This window comes from Arachis stenosperma, chromosome 1 (assembly GCF_014773155.1).
Source record: "Arachis stenosperma cultivar V10309 chromosome 1, arast.V10309.gnm1.PFL2, whole genome shotgun sequence".
In the NCBI taxonomy this organism is placed as follows: domain Eukaryota; kingdom Viridiplantae; phylum Streptophyta; class Magnoliopsida; order Fabales; family Fabaceae; genus Arachis; species Arachis stenosperma.
Genome location: NC_080377.1, coordinates 47,439,749 through 47,456,485, shown reverse-complemented (window position 1 = coordinate 47,456,485; position 16,737 = coordinate 47,439,749). Strand labels below are relative to the sequence as shown.

Below are 16,737 nucleotides of genomic sequence, written 5' to 3'. Positions count from 1 at the left end.
TGTCACAAGAGTCCAAAACCTAGTTACGTGAGATTACTCTGCCAGCTACTACTTTCATGTTCACACATGCATGGCTGCTATTTTATTAACCAATCATTTAGTTTCGTCTCTTGTTCGTTAAATTTTTTATAACAATCATTGTACGTTTATTAAATACAAATCAACTTAGAACAACTCATACCTCACACTTTGGTCCTCTTAAATTAGACACCCCCAACACTATATAAACCCCATGCACTGCGAATTAATTCTCATCTTCAACTCAATAAGCTCTATTAGCTATAATACATAGCACACTTAGTGAGTCAATTGAAGATTCCGAAAACCCTAGTGTGTGATATGGCTTCCAACAAAGCTAGTTCCTCCATTGCTCTTTTCCTCATAATCAATGTTCTCTTCTTTGCACTTGTCTCCGGATGCGGAAACAAGTGTAATAATAGACCTAGTCCTAACCCAAACCCTAACCCTTCAGGTGGTGGAGCATGTCCACGTGACGCGCTCAAACTCGGCGTGTGCGCCAACGTTCTCAACGGCTTGTTGAATGTAACTTTGGGGCAGCCACCGGTGACTCCTTGCTGCTCCCTCCTCAACGGCCTCGTCGATCTTGAAGCCGCCGCTTGCCTCTGCACCGCCCTTAAGGCAAATGTTTTGGGCATCAATCTCAACCTTCCCATCTCCCTCAGCTTGCTCCTCAATGTTTGCTCAAAGAAAGTGCCACATGGCTTCCAATGTAACTAAGCGCTTTGGGGGTGCACGATAAATACTGCATTATATATGTTGTTGATTCATGCATGTATGCATGCTATAGTTGTGGTTTCCTATTAGTGTTTGTTTTTCGATTCTATTACTTATTGGTGTGGGATTGGTTGTTGTATGTACGTGCATGGTTGATTAACGACTCGTTGTCAACCTTTAATTTTCAGTTTATTGTATGTTGCAATGCGTTGTATTTTTACCGTGTATTTGAGATAGTTTATGTTCTTTATTTCATTGAGAAATAATATATGAGGAGTGTTAGGTAACATCAATTTTTATGTTTTATAATTATTAATTGACCATCAATAATATTTTTAGAGGAGTGTTATATATACAAGTCTTTTTGACTTACAAGTCTTACAAGTTACTAGGCCTTTTAATGCGTTATTCAACGTTTCCTGTTTTCAAAGCGCTACACTCAGAACGGTTCTTCCTCTTCCTCTTCCTCTTCCTCTTCCTCTTCCTCTTCTTCTTCTTCTTCTTCCTCTTCCTCTTCCTCTTCCTCTTCCTCTTCTTCTTCTTCTTCGCTTTTTTTCGATTTTCATGGTTTCTGAAATCAAGCTTTGAAATCGTTTTGAAGAAGAAGAAGCAGCAGAAGATAAGGAGAAAGAGAAAGAGTTCTGAATTATGCAACGGATTTTGGGTGTATTTCTTAAATACTTTGGGTGTATTTTTCGTAATCTTTTGGGTGTATTTCTGTAATTTTTTTAAAGATAATGAAACTTCAGAAATACACCCAAACGATTACAGAAGTACACCCAAAATGATTACAGAAATACACCCAAAGGATTACAAAAAAACACCCAAACGGTTACAGGAATTCACCCAAACGATTATAGAAATACACCCAAAGAATTACAGAAAATACACCCAACGGATTTAAAGAAATACACCCAAAATTCGTTAAAATACATCTTATGCATAATTCAAAACTTTTTCTCTTTCTCCTTCTCATCTTCTACTGCTTCTTCTTCTTCAAAAACAATTTCACTATGAAAAATCGAAAAAAAAAGATAAAACAGAGAGAAAAGAACGTAATTGAAGAAGAAGAGGAAGACGATGAAGAAGAACGTGCAGAAACGAAAGAAAAGGAGAAGAAGAAGAGTAAGAGGAAGAAGAACGTACAGCAAGAAGAAGAAGAAGAAGGAGAAAGAGAAGGCAAGAAACGAAAGAAAAGAAGAAGGAGAAGATGAAGAGGAAGAACAATGGTTCGAAGCGTGTTTTGAGCGTTAGTTTTAATTGAACTTGTAAGGCTTACAAGCCTTAATCACTTGTATACCAAGAATTACTCATATTTTTAATGGTGTGAGATTACATTTAATGATAAAAGATTATTCACTTTTTTTTTAATGGTTAAATATTTGCCACAAAACACAAAAATTATTGAACCCTAGACTTTTCCATAATATATTGTAATAATCACCCAGTTAATTATTTATTGTGTTCTCTTTCTCTCGTGAGACCAGCAGCTTCTCACGCGACAAAGAGAAAAATAAAATATGTAACAAAAGAAAAACAAATAAACATGCAAATCCTGAATGAAACACCCGTGAGTAATGTGGTATATACTCCACCGAGTCCATGCATATCTCTGGAGAAAGAAAAACAACTAGGTAGAGATTGTTAATATTATAAGTGTGAGAAGTATATCAAATTAGTTTTACATTCAAAAAAATAAAAAAAAAATAAAAAATTTATAAAATAAAAGACTCATTAATTTATATCTTCTCATCTTATATTCTTTTACTTAATTCTTTTCTCAATGCTCGAGAGCTCTCGTCACTATGGCCCAACATGCATTTAATCAATGGAACTTCGTTTAGGAACTAATCAATTGGAGTGACTAAAATGGTTTTTAATATATTCATGAAGTTTTTAATGTATTACATTCCTGCAAGCAATTAAGCATTTAAAATAGAAATTTGTAAACATTTTAGTTTCCATTTTATGCGATTTCAAGTGTTATTCTAAGAGAAAAGGAATTTTCACATAAGCATATATATAGTTTTCTTTTTTTAGATTTAAACATATTTTAATTATAAATATATTTTTTATGGCCATGTTATATGAACATAAAAAGTTAATTAACAACAGTGATTATATAGAAATATATGTTTGATATTCATAAAAAAAATTGATTATCTTGCTATATAAAATAGATTAATTATTTAACTATGACATATTTTTAATTATCTTTTATGATTAATTATTTATAGGGGTGAATGCAGATTGAATCGGATATGACTAAAATTTTGATCTGATTTATACTAAAATCATCAGATTTAATATCCGTAATTTGCAAATTAAATTTCGAATCGGATATATCCACAAAATATATAAATATTTAAAAAATTTTATTTTTATTAAAAAATATCAATAGAATTTTTTTTATTTGTTTATTCTTAAAAACTTATTAAAAATATTTTTTAAATAATAAAAATAAAATAATACAACATATATAATAATTATTAATTAAAATAAACAAAAATAAAATATTTATTTATTTTTATAAATTCAAAATAAACAAATACTTATATAAAATTTACAATTCGATTCTATAAATTGAATTGATATCCGAATTTTTAAATCGAATTCAAATAAATACGACGGAACATCCCTAATTATTTCGTTGAAAAAATGTGTGACACATTCTCACTGTCAAGGCACATCTACTTCCTATTCTTAAATCATAAGGTTGTTAATGGCAAGAGTATTATTGGTCTTTTTCTTAATTTTTACTTGTTGATTGCTTAGTTATAGTTGATATTTTACAAATGTGCCCTTATCGAGGTTAATTAGATTTATTAAAAGCTTTTTAACAAGTGGGTTTCTAATGGGCGTGTAGTCATGAAAATAAAAATAAACAATAATAAAAGCGAGCTGCCAACATATCAATTAAGGATCCAAATACGCTACGGCCATATTTAAAACAAGTAACATGCAACTTCTACTATAGATAAGTGAATGAATATGATGTAAAAAATAACACTCATCCATGGTAATAGAACAACGTTGGAGAACTACTACTTTTCCAAACTTACACTACGATATTTTTTTTTTAATTTGTCTAAAATAACCCTTATTCAAAACGTTTAAGAAAAATTATTTTAGATAGACAAAGACAATAACTTTAGTTAATCACCTTTAAACAGAATAAACATAGCAAACTTTTTACAATTCATGTAAATAATTATTTTTGCCTATCTAAAAATATAATTACAAAACGTTGCAATATAAAATATTTAAGATAATATTTTTAAATAAAAATATAACATTTTATAAAAATTATTAAAAAGCTTTAACAAATAATATTTAAAAAAAATTGTCTAAAATTATTCATAATTAAAAATTTTAGATGAAAACTTGTGATCATATTTTTACTTATTTTATTTTTTTCCTCTAAATAACTTAGATAAAGAAAATAAAAAAACCTTGTAATAAAAAGCCAGGGTTTGAGTCAGGTCTCTCTGAGAACCAAGTCCCTAACCTTTGAACTCCTGATGAAACACTACTCCAAAACTCCAACCTAATGCTGATTCTAGTATTTTCTCCTTTGATTTCTTTATTTTCAATATAAATTAAAGAATGATTAATTTTTGCAATTTGTTTAGTTAACTAGTTCATAAAAAATCGATTTTTTTGTTTGTTTGTTCTATTCAATTAAAACTGTTTGCTGAGTCAATTTCTCCTATATTTGAATTATTTGTGTATGTGCTTATTTATGTGTCATGGACTTAATTAAATAAGTAAAATCAGAACAATCAAAATTTAGATAAGAGTTTTTAATTTGAAAAAGTATATGGTACTAATATATTATTTATTAATTTATTATTAACAATAATTAATTATTATATTTTAATTACAATTAGCATTGACTTAACTTAAATTAATTAAAAATTTGAATCATAAGAATTTCTAATTGCTTGCAGGAGAGTTATGACGTGAATTAGAAAAAGTGTCACGCAGTGCTTCATCTTACTTATTTTTGGTGCCATTCATCTCACTTATCTCCGATAAAGTCTTCTTCCTTAATTTTTTTCGTTACCGAAAATTCACGTTCATCATTCGACGCTGACTGCCCCTTCCCCCAAAGTCGTTTTTGTGACACTGCTATTTCTCGTGAAAGAAAAAATTGGGGCACAAGAATTTCATCTCCGTTGAGTCATAGCTGTCTAACTCTATAAGACCAAGGTGAACAGCCGTCACATATAACTGGCAATGTGAATAATCCCTCTCATTGACAAATAGCGGGTGAACTCCATAGGTGAGAGACGTAGGTGTCTCCATCGAAAGCGAGTGGACCACATTGCATCCATAAATCCATCAATTTGTGAAGAAGTATTATATGACACTTCATATGGTGTGAGTGATCTTTCTAATTTCACCGATATCAATATCCCATCCTTGAGTGAAGATAACACTCATCGTGTAGACAAGGTAAATTGTATGTTAGTAGTTTAATTGGTTATGTTTATTTGCAACTTTTATTTTATTTTATTTTTAGGGTATTGATAGTGATACTCTTTGTTAGGAGGGTCGTGATTTTATTTGTGTAATTAGAATTGGTGTGAATATTTTCTCTTTTTTTTTATCCTAAAATGATGCTACAAATTCGTAAGTATACGTATTTTTTTTCTTTTTATTCACCATGTTGCTTTGACGTTTGCAACTTTAATAAGATTTTTATTTTCTAGATATTAACATGGATAATATTGTTTTAAATCAGTTTATTTTTATGTGTTTATTAATTAGTGTTATCAATAAATAAGGGGTTGTTGAAAGAGTTTTTACGGGTATCGAATAGTGGATGGTTATCTTTTTTGGTGATATATCCTCGGTTATCGATTTTAGGGGGAAGAATCTGTAGACATTATTCGATTAGAGGATGATGCTACAAAATTGAATCATGAGGCGTGAAATGCATTTTATTCTTGTCACAATACTAACGACATATTGGAAATTAATTATTCAGGTACTTTTAGTGTTGAATGTTATTTTTTTTAAATGGATTTGCAGTTGCCGGATCACACTGAAATTCTAATAGAGAAAATATCGTACGTAGGATTGAGATTTGTTTTATTGGAGCGAGCACAAGAGTTCTATTCTAATTATGCAAAGAAAGTTGGGTTCCTGACTAGAATTAGGAATACCAACTTTGACAAGACAAGGAAGGAATCAAAGATACCCATTAACCAATCGATCTACTGCAATCGTGAAGGTTATCAGGAGTCTCGAGTGAAGGCAACATCCCGAGTAAAGAGAATAACAACAGCTAGATGCAAAGCAAGGATGTATGTGATGCTTGATAGACAGAAGGGTAATTGGATGATGCCCAAATTAGAATTGAAGCATACCTACCCGTATTCTGCCAAGCAAGCTATAAATTACACTAAGTACAGAAAACTGTCCATGCATGCCAAGTGTATGATTCAGGACAATGATGAGGCTGGCATATGGCCCAGAAGACTTACCTCGCACTGGTGAATGAGGTTGGTGGGTCGTCGAATTTGGGTTACTCAGAAAAGGATGTGAAGAACTATATTACAAGCAATCTGCAATGTGCTAAATAAAACTCAGATGTTAAGGAAATGATTAGCTATTTCATGTGAATGAAAGATATCAACCCGAATTTTTTTTATGAAGTTGATGTGGACGAAGCTAACAAGTTTAGGAGTGCGCTTTGGGTAGATGCAAGATGCAGGACGTCCTATAAATATTATGGAGACGTGGTATCGTTTGATACAACGTACAGTAGAAACAAGTATGTTTGTGTTTATGCCTCTATTGAAAAGGTTAATGTTTTGGCACCATTGCGATTTCTTAATTTTGGCTGGATTTATTGCAGGCATGGACTTCGGATTGCATCTTTTGTTGGTGTCAACCATCATGGCAAGTCCATTCTGCTCGGATGTGCTTTGCTGGGAAATGAGAAAATTCGTAGCTTTGAGTGGGTCTTTAAGCAATGGTTGAAGTGCAAGGGAACTCTCCCACAAGACATCATCACGGACCAGTGCAAGTCCACGTTTGGTGCTTTTAGGAATGCCCTTCCAAATACTCGCCACCAATAGTGTATATGGCACATATTAAAGAAGATACCGCATAAGCTTGGTACAGAGAAATAGATGCTAAAATGATTGGCACTGTTTAGAATGCCCAGTCTGTAAAATCTTTCAAGAAGAATTGGTGTGAATTCATTGCTGAGTTTAACTTAGAGCAAAACAGATGGCTATCAAGTTCGTTCTGTATTGTGATCTTATGTTCTTTTTGGATAGTAGGTCTATTGTGCAGCTTCTGTTTTAACTATACTCGAATTTAGGTCCATTTGTCATAAGATGATTTGTAACCTATTTGGATACTTTTATGGGATGTTTCTGTTTGAAAGGTCGATCTCTACTTAGTTCACTAAGTCTGTAGTTGTATGTTGTGATGTAGCTAAGTGTTCATAATGGTGGTTTTTGCTTTTTTTTTTTAATTTTTGTAGACCTTTATGACGATCGTCGAATGTGGGTTCAGTCTATTTTCAAGGTGAATTTTGGACTGGTATGAGAAGTACCCAACGGAGTGAGAGTATGCACGCTTTTTTCGGTGGTTACTTGCATTACAAGAGTGGACTGGTTCAGTTCGTGCATGAGTATGACAACGTGCTTGGGAGCAAGGAGCAGAAGGAACTGGAGGACAATGCTGCAGACTCTAAAAGAGTTGCCCCCTGTTCATTGAGCTCTACAATTTAAAGACAATTTCAGTGTGAGTACACAACCTCTATGTTTAGGGAAGTACAACAGGAATTTAGAAAAAAAAGGAGATTTTTTAGTCCGTGGTGTGACTCAAGAGGGTGATTTGTTTCGTGCGACCGTGAACAAGCAATACCTACTATTTGGGGAGCCTAGGTTCTTGACAAATAATGTCGAGTTTGACCCAGCGGCACACAAGGTTCGGTGTGAGTGCAACATGTTTGACCCAGTAGACAGAGTACCATCTTGCTATGTTCTCCCTTGATGGAGCAAGAATGTATAGAACAAATACACTTTCATCAAGAACAACCACGACGAGAAGCGATCGAATGAAAGCCACAACATATTTAGAGGATTGTGTTCACACTTCTTTAATGTTGCCCAGAATTTTGTGACCTGTGAAGAAGAAGCAGCCATGTTACATTCAGGTCTTGACGAGTTAAGGGCCAAGTTGTTTGATTATCGTGCGAATTTGGGGTCCAAAAGTGTTCTAACTACACAGAATAGCATGGTGACGCAGTGTGACCCCGCTCTTGGTGCATCTGACATTCGAGGTCCTTCAAAGGTCATAATGAAGGGTCGGCCAAGATTGAAGAGGCTTGGATCTGAACTGAACACCTCCATCAAGAAATCTATGCGAAGAAAGAAGAAGAACCCACCTCCGATATGTGTTTACCATTTTGTTAGTTTCGAACTACTTGTTAACATGACTTTATGGATAAAGTTGAAACTGTTATTTACTTTTTGTTTATGCATGTTTGTTTTTTTTAGGAAAATGATGAAGCAATCAATCTAAATATAGTGGTGGGTTCTGCTGTGAGGGCGAATGAATCACAGGAACATGGTGTGTTCATGTCTTTGTTAAACTTATTTCGATATACTTAGAAGACTTTTGATTATTATAGATTTGTAAGGACATTTTTCTTTTTTTAATTATGAATTTTTTTTCACTTATCTTTAACAAAGTATTCAGGTTTTTTATTTAATAAACATTGTTAAGTGAATGATATATCATTACTTATTCAGTTTTTCGATCTACTGATATGATTATATTGTTACAAGTTTTTTAAGTTTGACTCAGCTTTATAAAATAATTATGATTGTTATGTTCTTTTAACGTAGAGGACAAAGGCGAGTAAATTTCTTTAATTTAGGCTGCATTTTATTTTGTTATGGTTGTGTTCCCAAAAAGGTATGAGTTAGGCCTCATCGCGAATCAATCAAGTTTTCATTGAAACCTTCATTCTATGAAAACTAAAAAAACGACCAAAAAGCAGAAGACACTTCCATCTATAGACACCTCCAAAGAAGTCACGGCAAAAAAGACACTTCTATCAAAAAACACATCCGTGGAAAGACGCACCTATGATTAATACACGACTAATATAGACACCTCTGAAGACACATCCATGCTTAGACACCTCCAAAGAAGACACGACGAAAATAGACACAACTCTCGGAAGACACATCCACGATTACTGGTGCACGAAATTGCAATAACACTTTTGCAATCCCGCACAACTAACCAGCAAGTGCACTGGGTCGTCCAAGTAATACCTTGCGTGAGCAAGGGTCGATCCCACGGAGATTGTCGGCTTGAAGCAAGCTATGGTTATCTTGTAAATCTTAGTCAGGATATCAGAAATTATCAGGATTGATTGTAAGAAGCAAAAGAACATGTAATGGTTACTTGTACTGCAGTAATGGAGAATGGGTTGAGGTTTGGAGATGCTCCATCTTCCGAATCTCTGCTTTCCTGCTGTCTTCTTCATCAAACACGCATGTCTCCTTCCATGGCAAGCTCGTGTAGGGTCTCACTGTTGTCAGCAGCTACCTCCCATCCGCGCAGTGAAAGCTAATGCACACACTCTGTCACAGTGCTGCCAATCACCGGTTTGGTTCCCTCCCCTACCGGAATAGAATCACTCTTTTGCGTCTGTCACTAACGCCCAGTAGGTTACAGGTTTGAAGCACGTCACAGTCATTCAATCATTGAATCCTACTCAGAATACCACAGACAAGGTTTAGGCCTTCCGGATTCTCTTGAACGCTGCCATCAGGTCCTGCCTATACCACGAAGATTCCGATTAAAGAACCCAAGAGATAACTACTCAATCTAAGATAGAACAGAGGTGGTTGTCAGGCACGTGTTCATGGTTGAGAATGATGATGATTGTCACGGATCATCACATTCATCCGGATTAAGAACAAGTGTTATCTTAGAATGGAAACAAGCATGATTGAATAGGAAACAGTAGTAATTGCATTAATCCATCAAGACACAGCAGAGCTCCTCACCCCCAACCATGGGGTTTAGAGGCTCATACTGTGGAAAGAAACGTGTACAAAATGTTATGAGGTCATAAGGTACTGATTACAATGTCAAAAGATCCTATAAGTAGTAAACTAGTATCCTAAGGTTTACAGAGATGAGTAAATGACAGAAAAATCCACTTCCTGGCCCACTTGGTGTGTGCTTGGGCTGAGCAATGAAGGAAATTCGTGTAGAGACCTTTTCTGGAGTTAAACGCCAGTTCTCATGCCAGTTTGGGCGTTTAACTCCAACTTTTATTCCAGTTCCGGCGTTTAACGCTGGAATTTCTGAGGCCGGATTGCTACGCGGGTTTGGGCCATCAAATCTTGGGCAAAGTATAGACTATTATATATTGCTGGAAAGCCCAGGATGTCTACTTTCCAATGCCGTTGAGAGCGCGCCAATTGGGCTTCTGTAGCTCCAGAAAATCCACTTCGAGTGCAGGGAGGTCAGAATCCAACAGCATCTGCAGTCCTTTTCAGTCTCTGGATCAGATTTTTGCTCAGGACCCTCAATTTCAGTCAGAAAATACCTGAAATCACAGAAAAACACAAAAACTCATAGTAAAGTCCAGAAAAGTGAATTTTAATTAAAAACTAATAGAAATATACTAAAAACTAACTAAAAGATACTAAAAACATACTAAAAACAATGCCAAAAAGCATACAAATTATCCGCTCATCACAACACCAAACTTAAATTGTTGCTTGTCCCCAAGCAACTGAAAATCAAAATAGGATAAAAAAAAGAGAATATACTATAGACTCCAAAATATCAAAGAAACACAGCTCCAATTAGATGAGCGGGACTAGTTGCTTTTTGCCTCCGAACAGTTTTGGCATCTCACCCCATCCTTTGAAGTTCAGAATGATTGGCATCTATAAGAACTTAGAACTCAGATAGTGTTATTGATTCTCCTAGTTAAGTATATTGATTCTTGAACATAGCTAGTGTATGAGTCTTGGCTGTGGCCCAAAGCACTCTGTCTTCCAGTATTACCACCGGATACATACATGCCACAGACACTTAATTGGGTGAACCTTCTTAGATTGTGACTCAGCTTTGCTAAAGTCCCCAATTAGAGGTGTCCAGGGTTCTTAAGCACACTCTTGTTGCTTTGGATCATGATGAGCGGATAATTTGTATGCTTTTTTGGCATTGTTTTTAGTATGTTTTTAGTATCTTTTAGTTAGTTTTTAGTATATTTTTATTAGTTTTTAATTAAAATTCACTTTTCTGGACTTTACTATGAGTTTGTGTGTTTTTCTGTGATTTCAGGTATTTTCTGACTGAAATTGAGGGTTCTGAACAAAAATCTGATCCAGAGACTGAAAAGGACTGCAGATGCTGTTGGATTCTGACCTCCCTGCACTCGAAGTGGATTTTCTGGAGCTACAGAAGCCCAATTGGCGCGCTCTCAACGGCATTGGAAAGTAGACATCCTGGGCTTTCCAGCAATATATAATAGTCCATACTTTGTCCAAGATTTGATGGCCCAAACCCGCGTAGCAATCCGGCCTCAGAAATTCCAGCGTTAAACGCCGGAACTGGAATAAAAGTTGGAGTTAAACGCCCAAACTGGCATGAGAACTGGCGTTTAACTCCAGAAAAGGTCTCTACACAAATTTCCCTCATTGCTCAGCCCAAGCACACACCAAGTGGGCCAGGAAGTGGATTTTTCTGTCATTTACTCATCTCTGTAAACCTTAGGATACTAGTTTACTACTTATAGGATCTTTTGACATTGTAATCAGTACCTTATGACCTCATAACATTTTGTACACGTTTCTTTCCACAGTATGAGCCTCTAAACCCCATGGTTGGGGGTGAGGAGCTCTGCTGTGTCTTGATGGATTAATGCAATTACTACTGTTTCCTATTCAATCATGCTTGTTTCCATTCTAAGATAACACTTGTTCTTAATCCGGATGAATGTGATGATCCGTGACAATCATCATCATTCTCAACCATGAACACGTGCCTGACAACCACCTCTGTTCTATCTTAGATTGAGTAGTTATCTCTTGGGTTCTTTAATCGGAATCTTCGTGGTATAGGCAGGACCTGATGGCAGCGTTCAAGAGAATCCGGAAGGCCTAAACCTTGTCTGTGGTATTCTGAGTAGGATTCAATGATTGAATGACTGTGACGTGCTTCAAACCTGTAACCTACTGGGCGTTAGTGACAGACGCAAAAGAGTGATTCTATTCCGGTAGGGGAGGGAACCAAACCGGTGATTGGCAGCACTGTGACAGAGTGTGTGCATTAGCTTTCACTGCGCGGATGGGAGGTAGCTGCTGACAACAGTGAGACCCTACACGAGCTTGCCATGGAAGGAGACATGCGTGTTTGATGAAGAAGACAGTAGGAAAGCAGAGATTCAGAAGATGGAGCATCTCCAAACCTCAACCCATTCTCCATTACTGCAGTACAAGTAACCATTACATGTTCTTTTACTTCTTACAATCAATCCTGATAATTTCTGATATCCTGACTAAGATTTACAAGATAACCATAGCTTGCTTCAAGCCGACAATCTCCGTGGGATCGACCCTTGCTCACGCAAGGTATTACTTGGACGACCCAGTGCACTTGCTGGTTAGTTGTGCGGGATTGCAAAAGTGTTATTGCAATTTCGTGCACCAAGTTTTTGGCGCCGTTGCCGGGGATTGTTCGAGTTTGGACAACTGACGGCTTATCTTGTTGCTTAGATTAGGACTGTTTTATTGGTTTAGAGTCTTTTAGTTGAGTCTAGTTTCATATTCTAAGTTTGGTGTCAATTGCATGCTTTTGTTTTTCTTTTAAATTTTCGTTTTTGCATGTTTTGAGTCCCTTTTTGATTCATAAAAATTCTAAGTTTGGTGTCCTCTTTGTGTTTTTCCTTTAAAATTTTCGAAAAAATTAGTGTTTGATTTTCTAAAATTTTAAGTTTGGTGTCTTTTTGTGTTTTTCTCTTTCCTCTTTTTAAGAATCAAATCTTTTTCATAAAAAAATTTTCAATCATATCTTTTTAATTGCTGTTTTCAAAATCTTTTTTTTTACTAATTGATTCAGTTCTCAATTTGCTTTGATCTCATTTTCCCTTTTGATTTTCGAATTTTTTTTTTAAATTTCTTTTTATTTTATTTTTTTTCGGTTATTTCAAAATTAAAAATAAACAAAATTTATCTCTTTGCAATCATTCTCATTTCCCTTTTGTCCATTATGGACTTAAGTGGAATTAATCAGTCCAAAAGGACTCTGGGGTCTTATGCTAACCCCATTACAACTGCATATGGGAGTAGCATCTGTATACCTCCCATCAAAGCAAGCAGCTTTGAGCTAAATCCTCAACTCATTATCATAGTGCAGCAAAATTGCCAGTATTCCGGTCTTCCACAGGAAGAACCTACTGAGTTTCTGGCACAGTTTTTACAAATTGCTGACACAGTACATGATAAAGAGGTAGATCAGGATGTCTATAGACTATTACTGTTTCCATTTGCTGTAAAAGATCAAGCTAAAAGGTGGTTAAATAACCAACCTACAGCAAGCATAAAGACATGGAAACAGTTATCAGACAAATTCCTGAATCATTTTTACCCTCCAAAAAGGATGACACAGCTAAGGCTGGACATCCAAGGCTTTAAACAAGAGGATAATGAATCCCTTTATAATGCCTGGGAGAGGTATAGAGGTATGCTAAGAAAATGTCCCTCTGAAATGTTTTCAGAGTGGGTACAGCTAGACATTTTCTACTATGGGCTTACAGAAAAAGCTCAGATGTCTTTAGACCACTCAGCTGGTGGATCTATACACATGAGGAAGACAATTGAAGAAGCTCAAGAGCTTATAGACACTGTTGCTAGAAACCAATATCTGTACTCTAGCAATGAGTTCTCTCCAGAAGAGGAAGTCATGACAGTAGTCACTGACTCTAATCCTCAAGAACAGGTAATGGAGCTTAATCAACAACTACTCCTGATGACAGAACAGTTAGCAGAATTTAAAGAGATGCTCAATGAAACTAAAGTTGCTAATAAAAGCATAGAACTACAGTTGAATCAAGCAAAACAGCAAATATCTAAACAGATAACAGAAGAGTGTCAAGCAGTTCAATTGAGGAGTGGAAAGACCTTGAATAACACTGTTCAAAAGAGCAAAAAGCCAAATAAGGAACAAATGACAGAGGACAACCAAACCACTGTTCAAAATCCCTCTGAGGACAGTAAGAGCCCAGAGAGGAGTATTGGCGTTCAAACGCCAGAAAGGGAAGGAAAGTTGGCGTTAAACGCCCATTCCTTGCCCAGTTCTGGCGTTCAAACGCCAGAAAGGGAAGGAAAGCTGGCGTTAAACGCCCATTCCTTGCCCAGTTCTGGCGTTCAAACGCCAGAAAAGGAAGGGAAGTTGGCGTTTAACGCCCAAACTTCACCCATTCCTGGCGTTCAAACGCCAAGGGAGGATCAGACACCTGAGAGTGCTGACAGTAATCCCTCTAACAAGGCTTCTTCAACCACTTCTGTAAGGAATAAACCTGCAGCATCTAAGGTTGAAGAATATCAAGCCAAGATGCCTTATCCTCAGAAACTCCGCAAAGCGGAACAGGATAAGCAATTCGCCCGCTTTGCAGACTATTTAAGGACTCTTGAAATAAAGATTCCTTTTGCAGAGGCACTTGAGCAAATACCTTCTTATGCTAAGTTTATGAAAGAGATCTTAAGTCATAAGAAGGATTGGAGAGAAACTGAAAAAGTGTTTCTCACTGAAGAATGCAGTGCAGTCATTCTAAAAAGCTTACCAGAAAAGCTTCAAGATCCTGGAAGCTTTCTGATACCATGCACATTGGAAGGCACTTATACCAAGGTAGCCTTATGTGATCTTGGAGCAAGTATCAATTTAATACCTGCATCCACTATCAGAAAGCTTGGGTTGATTGGAGAAGTCAAACCAACCAGGATATGCCTCCAACTTGCTGATGACTCCATTAAACACCCATCAGGCATAATAGAGGACATGATTGTCAAGGTTGGGCCATTTGCCTTTCCAACTGACTTTGTGGTGCTGGAAATGGAGGAGCATAAAAGTGCAACTCTCATTCTAGGAAGACCTTTCCTAGCAACTGGACGAACTCTCATTGATGTACAAAAGGGGGAAGTAACCTTGAGAGTCAATGAGGATGAGTTCAAGCTGAATGCTGTAAAAGCTATGCAGCATCCAGACACACCAGAGGACTGCATGGACACTGACATTATTGACTCTCTGGTAGAAGAGATCAATATGGCTGAAAGCCTAGAATCAGAGCTTGAGGACATCTTCAAAGATGCTCAAACTGATCAGGAAGAGCCAGAGGAGGCAAAGGAATTTTCGAAAATTCCTCAGGAGGAGGATAAGCCTCCTAAGCCTGAACTCAAACCATTACCACCATCCCTGAAATATGCATTTCTGGGAGAGGGTGAAACTTTTCCAGTAATTATAAGCTCTGCCTTAAATTCACAGGAAGAGGAAGCACTGATTCAAGTGCTAAGGACACACAAGACAGCTCTTGGGTGGTCCATAAGTGATCTCAAGGGCATTAGCCCAGCCAGATGCATGCACAAGATCCTATTGGAGGATAATGCCAAACCAGTGGTTCAACCACAGAGGAGGCTAAATCCTGCCATGAAGGAGGTGGTGCAGAAAGAGGTCACTAAATTACTGGAGGCTGGGATTATTTATCCTATTTCTGATAGCCCCTGGGTGAGCCCTGTCCAAGTTGTTCCCAAAAAGGGAGGCATGACAGTGGTTCATAATGAAAAAAATGAACTGGTTCCTACAAGAACAGTCACAGGGTGGCGCATGTGTATTGACTACAGAAGACTCAATACAGCCACCAGAAAGGATCATTTTCCTTTACCATTCATAGACCAAATGCTAGAAAGACTAGCTGGCCATGACTATTACTGCTTTTTGGATGGCTACTCAGGCTACAACCAAATTGCAGTAGATCCTCAAGACCAAGAGAAAACAGCATTCACATGCCCTTCTGGCGTGTTTGCCTATAGGAGAATGCCTTTTGGTCTGTGCAATGCACCTGCAACCTTTCAGAGGTGCATGCTCTCTATCTTCTCAGATATGGTAGAGAAATTTCTGGAAGTCTTCATGGATGACTTCTCAGTGTATGGAGACTCATTCAGCTCCTGTCTTAACCACCTATCACTTGTCCTGAAAAGATGCCAAGAGACTAACCTGGTTTTAAACTGGGAGAAATGTCACTTTATGGTGACTGAAGGAATTGTCCTTGGACACAAAATTTCAAGCAGGGGAATAGAGGTGGATAAGGCAAAGGTAGAGGTAATTGAAAAATTACCACCACCTGCCAATGTTAAGGCAATCAGAAGCTTTCTGGGGCATGCAGGATTCTATAGAAGGTTTATCAAGGATTTTTCGAAAATTGCTAAACCTCTGAGTAACCTGTTAGCTGCTGACACGCCATTTGTGTTTGACACACAGTGTTTGCAGGCATTTGAGACCCTGAAAGCTAAGCTGGTCACAGCACCAGTCATCTCTGCACCAGATTGGGCACTACCATTTGAATTAATGTGTGATGCCAGTGATCATGCCATTGGTGCAGTGTTGGGACAGAGGCATAACAAACTTCTGCATGTCATTTATTATGCTAGCCGTGTTCTAAATGATGCACAGAAGAATTACACAACCACAGAAAAAGAATTACTTGCAGTGGTCTATGCCATTGACAAGTTTAGATCCTACCTAGTGGGATCAAAGGTGATTGTGTACACTGACCATGCTGCTCTTAAATACTTACTCACAAAGCAGGATTCAAAACCCAAGCTTATAAGATGGGTGTTGCTTCTGCAAGAGTTTGATATAGAAATAAGAGACAGAAAGGGGACAGAGAACCAAGTAGCTGATCATCTGTCCAGAATAGAACCAGTAGCTGGGGCGTCCCTCCCTCCT

At 36.9% G+C, this 16,737-nt stretch overlaps 1 protein-coding gene across 1 annotated transcript; it reads left to right on the top strand.

Annotated features, from left to right (window-relative positions):
• The first annotated feature begins 256 nt into the window (after nucleotides 1–256).
• On the top strand, nucleotides 257–1,028 carry LOC130935669 (14 kDa proline-rich protein DC2.15-like). The gene has a single exon (XM_057865529.1). The coding sequence runs from the start codon at nucleotides 340–342 to the stop codon at nucleotides 736–738; it is 399 nt and encodes a 132-aa protein (XP_057721512.1). The 5' UTR covers nucleotides 257–339; the 3' UTR covers nucleotides 739–1,028.
• The last annotated feature ends 15,709 nt before the right edge of the window (nucleotides 1,029–16,737 follow it).

Bases quoted from the DNA above. Each gene is read 5' to 3' on its own strand.
- LOC130935669 (XM_057865529.1), top strand. From the start codon at position 340: ATGGCTTCCAACAAAGCTAGTTCCTCCATTGCTCTTTTCCTCATAATC.